Source organism: Austrofundulus limnaeus, unplaced genomic scaffold (genome assembly GCF_001266775.1).
Source record: "Austrofundulus limnaeus strain Quisiro unplaced genomic scaffold, Austrofundulus_limnaeus-1.0 Scaffold113, whole genome shotgun sequence".
Taxonomy (NCBI): Eukaryota; Metazoa; Chordata; class Actinopteri; order Cyprinodontiformes; family Rivulidae; genus Austrofundulus; species Austrofundulus limnaeus.
Genome location: NW_013952515.1, coordinates 422,948 through 437,697, shown reverse-complemented (window position 1 = coordinate 437,697; position 14,750 = coordinate 422,948). Strand labels below are relative to the sequence as shown.

Here is a 14,750-nt window from a genome sequence, read left to right as displayed (position 1 = left end):
TAATTTCAAGTGACCAACAACAGTCCCAACCCGGTGAGGTACTCTGAACACTGGAACCATGAACATCTTTTTTCATGTTCTTGTTTTTCAGTAACTCTCACACACAGCCTTGCAATTATCATTAGTGATATTAGAAACTAAACTGATTCACWGCCCAAGTGGTCAAGACACTTGGTATTCACTGAGTCACTCAGTCTGTTCGGGAACCATCAATTAAGGTATAAAGGAAAAGGAAGCAAAGACATGGAGGGAATACGAGCAGGTTCAAAACTGAAGAGAAAATATACAAACTAGAAATAAAGATATAAAACGGGAAAGATAAAATAAGTCATCATATATATAAAGTAGATTTCTTTTTTTCTCCATAGAACGAGCAGCAGGGTCCAAGCAGAAATTTGTAAAGTGTGTTTAGGTTTGGTTCAGTCACAGCTTTTTTCTATTTGTGTTGGATTATCAGTGGACTTAACCTTTCTCCAATCTCCACCTTTTCCATCTTTCAATAAATATCTGTATTCCTCCATCCTCTGTGCTTTTATTGAGATAAACTTTACTCCTACGACAGTTATGCTGAAACAGTGAAAGACAAATWTCAGCCGTGCTGATAAAACTAGTCTCAAATCTTTTATTCCATCTCTTCTTTTGCCTCCTCTATAGATGTCTTTTTCAAGCCGTCAGTCTGTTTACTTCTTTTTTTTTCTTGTTCAGGTTCTTTGCTGTCAATCTTTTCACACGTCCCTTTTTTCTGACCTTGACGGCTTCAAACGGCAAGGCGCACCTGAGGAGAGTGGTTCTCTTTGTTGTAAGATCAAGGTGAATCTTTCATGTGTTGAACCGATACACAGGTGCGCACAGGAAACTCTCCTGAGCACATGGCGTTGCATCACGTCGGTGTCTCTCGGTGGAAAGACGCTACGTCTAAATGGAGTCTTTAAAGGGTCAAGGGGAAAACAGCCTTTGATGATTTTACTCTGATTCTGTCTCAGAAGCATGAATACAAAGTCATAAATAAAAAAACGAACACAGAAAAGACGTTGATGATGGGAGAAGATGTATCGTCTTGTTTCAGAAGTCATTCCACTGCAGGTTACATCATGTTTTCAGTCATTTTATTAGATAAATCGTTTGATCTGATCAGAAGATTTTGGTTAACGAAAACTATTTAATGCATTTTTCTTTGTTTTATAAAACTGTGGTGACACACTGTGCTGCATTTGTTATTAATAATAAGAATTGCTTTCAATTTAATACAYCCCATGAGACCGTGGAGACAATAATATCTTTATTTTTCCGATAAAGCACCAAATGGGTTGTTTTTTTGGAACATATCAGTTTCCAGTATCTTCTCCTTTTTTCTTCTTCCCAAACACAATTTCCTCTTTTCATCTATGCCCTCTAGACAAACAAAGAGGGAATAAAAAGTGATGGAATAATACTAGAGGTAGAAAAAAAACGGTTACCTTTTGTGAGCCTATAATGTCTATATTTCCTCGGGGCTTGGTGTGAAGGCAGGGGGCTGACAATGACTGCGGGAATTTGTGTCAAAAAGTCTTTCTGTGAGTTTGGCGATTGTGTTTCAAGACTTTTGWTGGAGAAGTTCTTTGTCTGTTCTCTTCAGGGGGTAAGCGCTGAGTCAGCATATAAAATGTCGAACAAATGTCACATTTGGGACAACTCACAGTTAAGTCGCTTAAAAAGATAATAAATGAAAATATTGCATAGGTGTAGTAGCAACAGTTTAGAAACAAAGGATTGCAAATGTTTGATTAAAGCAAAAAGTTAGGTTTCCAACTAGCATTTTAATAGTGGAACMGTTGAATTTTTATCAATATATCTTTAATTTAATGTTTGGAACATTTTTTTCTTCGTATTTAATGGAATGTCTTCTTTGTCTCAATGAGTTTTTACCACAATTTTATTAAAAATGTTGCACTTAAATTAAGCTTTTTTTCCACTACAAAATTATGGGATAAACAATAAATTCAAATGGCACAGAACTGAGGTGGGCATATTTGAGTATTGACAAAAAAAAAACATTTCTGAAAAGCTTATACTCATGATTTGTTTCTGAATATATAAGTTAAAGGGGCAATATTATGCGTTTCTCAGGCATATATTTAAATACTATACCATAATAAAGTATCTATGTCACCTTTAGTTGTTATTAAAATGCTGTTTTTATGTTTAAATAGAAAATAAACTTATCTTCTCATCACTTGCTCTTCTAAACACCTTGAAATTGGCCTCTGTCTCTTTAAGAACCACCTTTCGCTTCTGTCCCACCCATTTCAGGGCAGGTGGGGGTGGGGGCTCGCGCTACAATGCAGTTTACTTGGCATCTGAAAATACATTTCCTCAAAGGTATTTTGAATCTGAAAAGAGCTTCACTGAGTGAGAAGTAGTTGAGCTCAGCAAACAGTTAAGTTTCACTTTCAGTTTCACCAGTTGTTTGCTTTGTTACTGCTGAGAGCCTGCAGGAGTTATGGGCGACGTGTGCTGATGAGGAAGCTTGGCTTAAAGACACGTCCCAGGGGCGTTTCTGGTCCCCACCTGTCGTTTTGCTCCTCAGCATGGCTTCCTAAAAACGCTGCAGGATTTCTCAAACATGCATGAATGAGTCAAAGCAAGGCTTTGGGCATGTTTTTTATGAGATTATAACATGTTATAAAACTCAAAAAAGTTGGTTTTACATGATATTGCCCCTGTAAAGTGACAAACATTTTTAAAAGTTTGTAGAGATGGCAGTGTTGTAGTACTTGGTCTTGGTTTTGAGACCACTTTTTGATGGTCTCAGTCTTGTCTCGGTCTCAGACATTGAAGACTGGATTTTATTTCAAGATCAGTCAAGACCTTAACAGTGTTTCCACTGTTATGGGTTTGACTGCTCTTGAAAGAAAATCAAGCAAACTGCTAGGGTATTGTCTTTATTTTGTCATCAACCTTGCTTTCATTGGATGTAAAACGTACAGATTCAAATCCAAGCGCAACTCATTGCTAATTTGCAAATGTATTTGTAAAACAACGTCCAGGAGAAAGCATACAGCAATATGTAAATTCTGTAGTGTTTTGCTTTCAGAGATGGTGGGGACTACAGCAAACTTTTACAATCACAGAAAAGATGCACAAAGAAAGAAAGATGCTATGTGATGCTAGCAAAGCTAACTAGCTAACGTTAGCAATCTGCCGCTAACAAAATTCTTTACCCAACCCTCACACAAACATATTTACTTAATATTAGCTACATAGTATGTTAGCTACCTGTGTACAGTATACTGTTTGTTTTACAGAACTAGTTTCTGTTTATTTTTCTGGTCTTGGTCTCAACTTGGTCCAGCCACTAAAAGTCTMGATTTGGTCTCGACACACTCTGGTCTTGGACTTGACTTGGTCTTGGATTCGGTGGTCTTGACTACAACACTAAGAGATGGTACTGGTTTTGTTTCATGACCCTTTCCTGTGTGTTTTTCTCACCAAACTCCAGTGCCCTGATTGATCCAACACCTTCTGGAATAATAAACCCCCCCATTGTCAGCAAACTTCCACCTGCCTGTTTCCCCATGAAGACTGTGTGGAAACATTTTATTAAACTTGCCACAAATTTCCAGAAAKAAATTTACTCGCAAAAGGTGTTCAGTGTTTCAGTTCACAATTCGACTCAGGAAAATTCCCCACAGCTGTTTTTTTTCCAGAAGTAAGACAACCTTCTCTATGGCTAGATGGTTTTTAATTTGTTCTGTAGCAGACCCAGAACCGAACACAGAGCAGAACATTTGAGGGCTATTAATTTTGAGGGTTGCCTTTTCGGAAACATAAATTCTTTACAACAGACACACATTTATACCCAACATCAATGCACATCCTCTGAGCTAGACATGATGGATGTCCTCCCTTTTCGCTGCTTCTCATCGCAGCATGTGCAACGAAAAAAAGAAAAAAAAGAAAGAAAATATTTCTGACTGATAACGTTTTGCCTTCTGCTTCTTTTTAAACTTCGCCTCTGTTCTTCTCCCCTCAGCCAGTTTTCCACCTTGTCCAAACCTACTCTTGATGGAATCAGACAGACTGACTTTTGCTCCACTTAAAAAATACATCCATATTAGTTKTATTGATTGCTTCACTTCACTGTGACTCTGCAGCCGGCGAGCAGCAAATTATCAATTACTTCTTGAGCTTACTCCACTGCGATTCATACAAAACACCTCAGTTTCTTCAGTCAATCAGTAAATGACCCATTATTGAAATGTCTTTTAAATCTCCAACCCCTACAGTCAGAAGGTACACATTTCATGTGCTAAACTGCAAAATGATCTTTCTGCAGTATTAAAAAGGCAAATTACGAAATCAACCAAAGTGCTCTGCACCTACTGGCTGGACTAAATACTGAGAATATTCTACCATGAACTTTTCCTTGTACCTCGAACACTGTGAGGGCGAAKGGGTGTCCGAGGTGGTGGTGGGAGGAGAGCAGCACTTTGCGGTTGTCTCCGTTCAGATCCACGCTTGACAGCAGGTGCAGCTTGGAGTCCACCCAGTAGAGACGCCTGTTAGACAAATCTGACAAGATGTAGGTGGGGGTTAGATGGAAAAAGAACAAAACCAGGAGGGAGAAGAAGAAAAGAGGAGGAGGAAGAAGGTGAACAGAGAGAGAGAGAGAGAGAGAGAGAGAGAGAAAGGTCATTCAACAAAGAACGGAGCAGGGTGAGGGGTATATGAATGAAATGGCCCAGTAGCTACACCATCAATCTTTTCTGACATGACGGCTGAAGGGCCTGTGCTGAGAAAACACAGATGTGATTGTAATRTTGCTGCTTGACTTGCTTTGCTGGGGGTAATATATTCCCCCCCAAGCAAATTCATTAGTTTTGCTGGACGTCCTTTAGAAGAATGATTTGGTGTTTAACATTTCCATTATTCTCTGAGTAACGGCCCTTTGAACAGTGAGAGGAGGCCTGGAACATTGGTTTTTGATCGCTATTGGCCATAAAGTACTATTGGGGTTAACTTACAAGTTTGTAGACATATATTTTCACAAAGGTCTGGGGAAAAAAAAAAGCTATAATAAAAGCAGGAAGCACATGTTGAAAGGAGTCAGCGAAGGGAGCCACAAAGTGAACAGAAATTACATTAATTCCCTATTATGGAGTARGAAAAAAAATCACAATTTGAATTCRTTTCTTATGACTCAGTCAGTCACTCTATGAAATCAATGACCARGGGAAAATAATCCACCTCTTCTCTCATAAGAGTGTAATGCTGTCTGGGCTCACTCTCATTTGCCTTATTCTAAAAATAATTTGTTTTCATGCACGTACCGCGACATCTCAATTCCACAGAGAGAGGCGAATGTGTGCTTCTATTTCTCCTCAGGCAAGGGCAGTGGAGAGAAATCTGCTGGTGCTGCTGAGGGGGTTGAAAAGGATGAAGGTATGCATTGACAGTATGTAGTGTGTGATATATTCATTTTGAAGCTGGTTTGATGGAGAGCCCTAAAACTCAACTGTAACTGGGTTCATCTCCCAAATCTTACCGCTCGTTTCCTTATTTTGTTTTGTATGAAGTAGGGCTGAAACGATTCCTCGAATCATTCGAGTAATTCAATTACATTGTCGTGGCAAAGTTTATCAAGAATGCAGAAACACGTTGGAATAAATGCACAGAARGTCKGCGTGTATGGTCGTCGAATGATTTAATTCTTGAGCAACAACAAACAGAAAACAATCAAGGAAGTCTGTCGGGTTGTGGCTCACGTCAGCAGACAGCAAGCCAATAATATAACATCATGTTAACACCATGTGACAGTTTACAACCAATGACAATCTGACAAATATTACTGCCTAGCCAATAAACAGGGCTCTCAGCCCAAAGAGTTAACTTATCAAACAAGAGAGGTCAGTCTGTCGCTGGATTCCTGACGTCTGGAACAAACAGATTAAGAGCCGAAATAAGTTATCATAAGATATAAGTACTGGACAGGGTCAAGGTGAAACAGATATAAATAATTAGTCCATGACAATCCCTCCTCTTGAGTAAACAATACTCAAAACCAAATCAAAAATGAATAATTATTACTAAATGTCTGAACACAAATGCAAAAAAACAACATCAGGTACAAGGAAAATAGTGCAATTTATATGACGACCATCAAATRAGGCAAAATACAACAGGAATAAAGCTTAAAGACAAAATAGAACATCATTACACATCAGAAAAWATGGACGAAGATCAAAAACATGTCAAAATTTTAAAAACTTAAAAGTCCAAACTTAGACAAGGTATCACAACACAAGTTCTGCCTCCCAGTGAAATCCTCGAGGCAAATTTTCTGCCTCGAAGCTTCGTAAAAAATACATACTGTTATAATCGGTGCACTTTTGTCCGACCGGAACGTTATTTGTGTTACGCAATGCTACCACGTTAGCGCTTCCGCTAACGGTTACACCGTTGACACGTGTATACTCGCTAAGCACTATGTTTAGCTTTAAAAGAAGACGAAGAGTGCCGAAATGAAGCACTCAGAAAACGACAAATTATAAAAARCATGGGAACATTTAAAACCAAACAGAAAAGACGACAACACTCAATGCACTGCACGTCCTCAGCGCTTCTGCACCGGAACAAAAACAGCTGCTGCATGACCCGAACGTGTCCGGAGTTAACAACAGGTATTTGTTYAYGTTCCTTTGCAAATTACRRTTACCTAAATCTGTGATRATCGGTCATGTTACAGATGTACAAGGAGGAGGTWTATTTAAGCTAATGTTATTTGTGCTGACYAATCATGGTGACCTGGCAGGGTTTTATTAAACAGTGTGGAAGTTGTGTGATTAAAAACAAGACTTACTGTAAGTTTGTCAGATAAAATAAAAGCACAGCAACAGATCGACAGCTTGAGCTGAAACACTTTTATTTGTTGATTTGCTTTTATCTTAATTTAAATGAGATACTTGGAGTGAATATTTCAAGTGTAAAAGTATTTATAGAAGACAGTTGAATTTTTTTTATTATTTGCTGCTGCTTTTATGATTTTAGCCTTCATTAGTAATGTCATATTTGTTTGTAGCTAAGCAGTCAAGACCAAATCTTTTGTTGCCTAAATGGGAACCCTACACCAACCTAATAACAGTCTTAAAAATATGATTTTTTTTTGTTACAATTAACAAGTGAACTCTACAAAACTCAACTGCAAAACCCAAATGTTTATAATTACCCATTTTACTTATTAAATTTCTAACAAAAAAAGTAATAAGAAAAGACATTGTTTTCCAATCCATAAGAATAAATTTACAGCATTTAGATTTTTCTGTGAAGGTTAAAAATGATTCAATGACAGAGTGCTTTTAATTAATGCCTCCTCAGACCTCACACATAAATACAAGTAACTGGAGCTTAAAATGCTTGAATTAATACAACTGGTGTTGTAATTTTACTTTGATTGCAGCAGGGTCATCAGCAAATGTAGATTACCCCTTCACAATATTAAATTATTGTATTTCTCATAAAATAAGCTCAAGTAATTACTGCAGAACATGACAGTTTTTTAAATATCCGATTACTYGATTAATCATCAGAATAATCGATAAATTRATCRATTACTAAAATAATCGTTTAGCTGCAGCCCTAGTTTGAAGCAGTTTTTCTTACCTAGAGTGATTCCATTCGGCCACTCTATATGATCAGACACCAGAACTTGTCTGTCTACTCCATTCATCCCAGCTTTCTCAATTTTGGCCTGATCTCCCCAGTCGGACCAGTACATAAACCTGTGGACAGACACAAATCAAACCAAATCAATGTCAGAAATTTAAAATAAAAAAGCCCCTCCTGGGTGACGGTGTGTGTGCGAAGTCACAGTCAATTTAGGACTGAATCCAATATTCTCTTTTTTATTGTTTTCCCTTCAAAATGACATTGTTTTACGGCTGAAACAGGCCTTAAGGACACYGAATGGAATCTTGGACCATTTTCAAATGTGTCCATGAGAAACATTTGAAAACATGGCTTCATTTGCATGTATTTCATGCTAGCCAAGCTTTGTGGAGCTGTGGAAAGATTCCTTTGGGGAGCTCAAAACTTCAAACAAAGAGAATGAAAAAGAAAGAAAGGAGTCACACGGTTTCTCTGAAGAACTGATAAACTGCTTATGGTGTAGCAGTAAAAACAACATCTCTTTGTTTTGGTCAAATCTTTTAAGACCAACTTCTCAACAAGGTTTTGATATAATGACGTGTTTACACTCAACAAAGAAAGGATGGCCACAGGCTGGTCAGACCAGACGTCTCCTCACACTTTCCCCTTCGAGCTCTGCTTCTGTGCCCGTCTCTTAAGATTCGTCCATCTGTTCTAAAGTAACTGAACTCTAAAAGTTTTCACTCACCCTTGGTGTGGGTCCACTGCGATGGCCCGTGGCTCACTAAGCTCAGTGGCTATTAGCACCTTTTTCTTCCTGCCGTCTCCTGTGGCGACAGAGATGCTCTTGTTGCCCGAGTCRGTCCAGTAGATGTTCTTGTGGACCCAGTCTACAGCCAGCCCCTCCGGGGAGTGGAGCGAGTCGATCAGCGTCACCTGCTGCGATGAGTCACTGGCTTCGTTGATGTACGCACTGTGGGATGGAAGACCAAAACTAACTGAATTATGTCCTTTCTAGTCTCTTAGGTTTTATTTCTTTTTCTTGTACTTTTCCATAGTGTGTGCATCAGAAAACTAACGTAAGAGAGGTATTTGTGCGAAGGGCAACGCAACCTGTCACATCTAGAATTTCTGACTTCTGAGTCAGAAATATAAACTGCAGCAGCCTCTAATGTCATAATTTTGTATCGGGAAGTCAGTGCAACTCGACCGTACTGCTCCTCGCATCAACAGAGAGTGAAACTCTTTCCTTTTATGCTTTTTAGCATTTCCGTGTTGTTTACTGTACATTAGTCAGGCGTACTCGTAGTACCTTATGGCAATTATTAGGCAATATGTTTCAATACTGTTTGTACACTCAAAATGCCATGTAGTGTGCTATTTTACAGTGTTATTGCCACATTTCATCAGAGCAAAAAACAGAAACCCTTTTTTTTTYCCAACGTTCTGACAAGCTGGAAACTGGAACACTTTCAACTCAGAACTACGTCAGTTTTGCTGCAATTGAACATCATACTACCCCAGCCCTGGTTGGGTTTGCATTGTACCACCTTGATGTGAGCAGAGTCAAAGTATTAAACACACACAAACCTCATTTCATTTTATTTGCAAAAGCACAACAAAATTGGACTACACCAACCTCAAAGGAAAAATAGTGGAAGTTGTACCAGACCGTCCAGCAGTACGAYGCTTAAGACGAGAAGGCGGGACAACAGAGAACGGTAAGCTAATGGTAGCTAACATTAAATTGTTATTGTTTGGTAGCTAGCTACTATTGCTGTGTAGTTAAACTTGTGTGAAAATACATGTTACGGTCACTGCAAACAATTCATGTAAAGTTACTCTTGCTCGTGTGATGTAACCCCCCTGTTCAATGAACCAATCAATGAGCAACAGTAGCTGACGTCAAATCGGGTCGTGTAGCCCGGCTTAGATAGAAACTAGGTTTTTGGGGTTCCAGAAATTAGGGCGGAACGGGGCGTTAAGGGCTAATACAAACATGTTGAACATGAGTTTGAAGTTGGGCTGACCCAGGCAGGGCCTTGCAGTGCAAAGAGATTTTAAGATGGCCTCAGGTATCAATGAAAGCCATTCACAGCTAATACTCCCAGCACAAACAGGTCATGGGAGATCACATGAGATATCCCACAAAGGGCTAATTTCATAGTTTGACTAAAATGTCTACAATTCTGCTATTTCTTATCACAAGATAATCTTGGTCCTACCGTATTTATTCGTGTATAATACGATCTCATGTATAATACGACCCCCCCTTTTTTGAACTTAAAAAGCATAAAAAATTGAATCCTCAAACTATCTCCAATTTCATACAGACTTCAAGATTTTTCAGCCTTTGCAGTYTTTATACATATCAGTAAAATGATCATTGGTCTGTTCATTTTATTTTAACAACATATGTACTAAAAGGTATTTTGACAACAAAAATATATCAGCTGTAGCATCATCATTTGAATTCTGGCGTTTTACACATAGTCCACCAGGAGGCGCCAACACAAAAGTCAGAGACTTCACATGAGATTTGGGCCATCTTGTGGAGGAAAAGCAGATTACTTCCTACTCGCAAGCACCCACTCTGGTGGGGAAACATTTTTCARGGATACTAACCTTTTCAGAACACCGGTAGATGGCAGCCATTAGAGACGAACATGTGTTTGTTGTTGTTCGAGGAGCGGCTCGGTCACACRTTAATGTCATTAGTTCGCTATCATTACTAAGGAGCAGGACTACTTTTCCCCCCTTTTTTTCACATCATGTCACCTGCCTGGATCTGTTATTATCTTGCTCTGAAGCACGGAGGAGTGTCAGAGGTAAGCTCGCTTCAACTGCTTTTCACGACGCGGTCTCATTTCCAGACTCAGGCATTTTGTGAATGAAGCCGATATTTCAGTTAAAATACATAAGTAAAAATATTTATCCGAGTATAGTACTACCCCCCACCCCCTCCAACTTTATGGATGATTTTATGGATTTAATTTTACATATTATACTTGAATAAATATGGTAAACTCTGGAGTGAAGAGTGATTTGGATTCCTTCAAGCCTAAAAGTGTCATAGTTTTTTATTTTTCTTTTCTAGTTCAGTTTTCTTACTTCCCCTTCTATTCTCTCACTACACACATGCAAAGATATAGCAAATTATTTTCACTTTCTGTTAAATCCATCCATCCATCCATCCATCCATCCATCCATCCATCCATCCATCCATCCATCCATYTATTTCATGGGTGAGGGTACACCATGGACAAGTCCATCACAAGGCTACATGCAGACAACCATTCACTCTCTTACACACACCTCAGGACAAATTAAAGTTTCCTGACAAATCTGTCTCATTAAAGGGTAGGGRAAAGCTCACATACAAAGGGAAAAGGTTTTTGAACGGGAGGAGTACCTTAACCACAGCTGAAGGCTGCTGAGATAATTGGAGCGAAGGATCAGGAGGAGATGGATGACAGCAGGACCTGCGAGCAGATTGTGTTGCTAATTGACTGTGTTACTTTTTGCCACCATAGATATTCTTGGCATCCCTGTTTTTGTAGACTGTTGACCGTAATGCTCGGGGGTGCCACTGAGTCAGGACGACAGATAATCTGGATTCACTCTCTTCTTTTGTGCCTCAGGATGTAAAACATGAATGCCACAACCGGCTCTCCTTCAGAGAGCAAACTGAAGTGAGGGCTGGAGCTAAGTAGATGTGGTTTAAATCCCTCATGTTATTGATGCAGCGGTGGTGTATTTAGTACCTGAATTTAATCTCAAATAGCCATGGCACTGAAAATATATGTTACATGAGTTCTGTCAGAAACATACATCTCACCAGGTCTTTGYTCTGTTTTTTAATAAGAATATTAGAAAGCTCACTGTTGCTTTTATTCACCTTTGTAGTTCAAGGTTTTCAACTGTACTGCAGGGAACAGATTGGAAGCAAAACCCAAGGCTACAGGCTGCAGAGGAGAATCAGAAGGAAACAAATGAGTCCAAGACCACAGAACAGATTGCATCGGTAATTGGCTAAACAACTGTTTGCAACAGACATCTGTATCATGGTGAGAAGTTAACAAGACATTGACCCAAGACATGTTTGTCATTATAAATATGCCAGGAAACCCTCACCATCAATGGGAACCAGTTCACACTTAAAAATGCTTAAAGGAACAATGTGTAGGATTTTGTCAATTCTTTTAGCCGAAATTGAGATAATCACTAATGACAATAATAAAAAACATGTCTAATAATTGCAGACAAATACCTTGTTTTATTATTTTTTACCTTATAAAAAGCTATTTATATATCTCCATGGTCGCGGGTCGCCACACAGGCAGCCGCCATCTTGCACCGCCATCTTGTCTACGAAGGCTCATGAAGGACAAACTGCGGTGGCGGCATCAAAATCGGTTTTAGTTGTAATACTATAAATGTAATATTTGTTGTCTGTCATTGTAGCTGGGATAATTTTACTTATTAAAGCTCATAATCTTACCACTTGAAACATCACTAGCCCTGAAKCTGCTGGTAGACATCGCGGTTGGAATTATCAAAGGTTTTTGACACCTGAGAGACACCGTAGCAACTGCTTTGCATTTGGAAGCAGGGGGTGGGGGTGGGGGGACCAGGGAGGATGATTCGACCACTCAACCACTAGATGTMGSTGAAAACAACAAATCCTACACACTGTGCCTTTAATTATTTGTTGAATTGCACCTTATTAGAAAAAAAATTCAAGAAAGAAAAAAAATAAATCTTAAGAATACATGTTAACAGTTTTTATTAGAGTTGTTGCATCTTGGAGGTTTTATTTTCAAGCAAGGCAACTGAAGTAGCAGATTACAGTTTGAAACTGTCCTGTCATTTATCTACCACTGCCTCCATATTACCTGTAGTATTACCCACAATGTGGTGTGAATGCTGCTTCACTAGTTCCTAGGCAGCTTTTTGATTTCCTGATTTAATGTACTGATGCAGGCATTTTTACWGTTGCATGTTTGAGATCAAATAATTAATTTAATCTAAGGTGCAGCTAAAAGAAGGTTTAAAGCAAACATCCAAACTTGGAATATACAGTATGTAGTAAATCAGGGAATCACAAACTTTGTTGCATAGTTTAGATAATGCTGTTTGGTATAATTTGATTAGGTAGGACTGAACTTCCCTCTAGGAAGCCTGAAGAACAAATGCTGTCCTACAAAAAACACATCTCCTCTCTTCAAAATRTCTAAAGACATTTGCTTTGAATGAGTCTTGGACAGTTATTCAGTCAAGTATTTAAGTGTCTAATTAAAGTAACTGTTGCTATTACCCCCAAGCCAAAATTCTCCAATTACAAAGATTACAAAGAGAGAAGGGCTAGTTAGATTGCTCTCATTTTACTTTTTATAACAGTGAAACAGCCACAACACTGAACCAAATTTTATGGCCTTAATTTAGATTTAAAGGGCACATATCAGGCTTTTAAATTCTTCATTTTCACATTTAAATAATTCAATTAGGGTCTATTTAAAGTGGAACTGCAATGCTTTGGTCTGAATTTCTCCYTATTGTAACTCCACAAGCCCCCTTTCACCCCTTTCCTAAGTCATGTGGCCACGCCCATTAAAAATTCCAATGGAATCCTGTTATTTTTGTCAGAGGACAATATTGTGTGAAGTTTGGGGAGTTTTTGAKTATGTATATTAAGGCCTCCAAATAAACGTGTTTCAACGCAAAATGAATAATATGAAGTGTGTCTAAGATTAACTCGGTTTGAGGCTGTCTCTTTAAATCCAAATGAGGTGCTTCACATCCTACCCCCACATCCAGGTTRCAGGCTGGTTCATTCCAATTTGATAGAAAGGTTTACAACTATATAGCTGTGCAGAAACTTTTAATTTACAAATGAATTAAAAGACATCAAGAAGGGAAGACTTGTTCATCCAGCCTCACATGTTAGAGCCAGAGTCTGACCCAGAACCAGAGGAGAATCAAGACAATGAAATTGTAACTGGTACATCCAAATCTTTTTTGGCAATTCTGTCGCAAATACTGTGATGCAATGGTTCAGAAAACATCATAGAAAATACCGACGACTGAGCAGGTTGAAAAATATGAACCATAAAGAATATAACGATATCTACGCAGCAGCAGGAGAAACTAAATTAAACTTTTCTGCACTCCTAGAGACTCAAAATTAAAAAAAAAAAAACAGCATGATTGTGATTCTCTTCTAAATACTACAGACTAGGTAAAAATGTTCCAAATACTAACAACGTTTAGAAAGGACAACAGGGAAGACAAAGCAAGCTAAAACAAGGGCAAGTCGAATGCACAACTTCATTAATTGCAAATCATTTAGAGAAACTACGCACGCATACATTTTGTTTACGGCTTTGAAAATAGAGTTCCTCATGAAGGATGAGTTCATTTGTCCTTCCTCTGTCACGAGCCCTTGAGTGTATCACTGAGTTTTATGAGGGTGAGTGTGTATGCGTGGCCATGTGTGTATGYAGATGAGTAATGATGGCGATTATTGAGGCAGTGAAATTAAAGGGAACATATGGCTCAGCTGAGATGATAGAAGGCCCCTCCATCTACCTGCCAGCCAACACAAACACACACACACACTGCGACGTGAAAAACAACAATATACTTGATGTTTGTGTAACTGTGTGTATGTGTGAAGGACAAACAGCTCCACCCTTTCCCACCAAACAGATGCCACAGCCCTACAGGTGTGTCTGCTTCACTACCAGAAGGTGGGACAGGYTGAAGCCGACAAGATGAATAGACAGAAGATGACAATGCCAACAGATCTGATGGAGAGCATGGGGAGGGARTTTAAGGTCTTGGCTTGTGTCATCCTTGGTCTTTTTTTAATTTCTTMATCTTCTACTCACACTGCCTGCATGCTAAAAAGATTCACGCATCTAATCCAAGTCCTAAAACTATACCCCGTGTTGCAAACTTACAAACTGTGTCACAATATTCATCAAGTATTCAAACTTATTTTTTACAACAACAAATTTAGTTACTTCTTCTGGTGGTTTCAGAGACTTTTGAAGATCTTGCCATGAAAGTATGTATAATTCTTAGGGTGTATTCACATATGGTCCACTTTAAACAGACCAGAGCTC

At 38.7% G+C, this 14,750-nt stretch overlaps 1 protein-coding gene across 2 annotated transcripts in view; it reads right to left on the bottom strand.

Moving 5' to 3' along the window:
* Positions 1–14,750, bottom strand: part of lrp8 (low density lipoprotein receptor-related protein 8, apolipoprotein e receptor) — a gene marked incomplete at its 5' end in the record, with an annotated part of 227,372 nt that overhangs the window by 20,431 nt on the left and 192,191 nt on the right. For both annotated transcript variants that reach the window (XM_014014271.1, XM_014014272.1), the window contains 3 exon segments: positions 4,412–4,551; positions 7,639–7,757; positions 8,372–8,596. In XM_014014271.1, the coding sequence (XP_013869725.1) occupies positions 4,412–4,551; positions 7,639–7,757; positions 8,372–8,596 (484 nt within the window).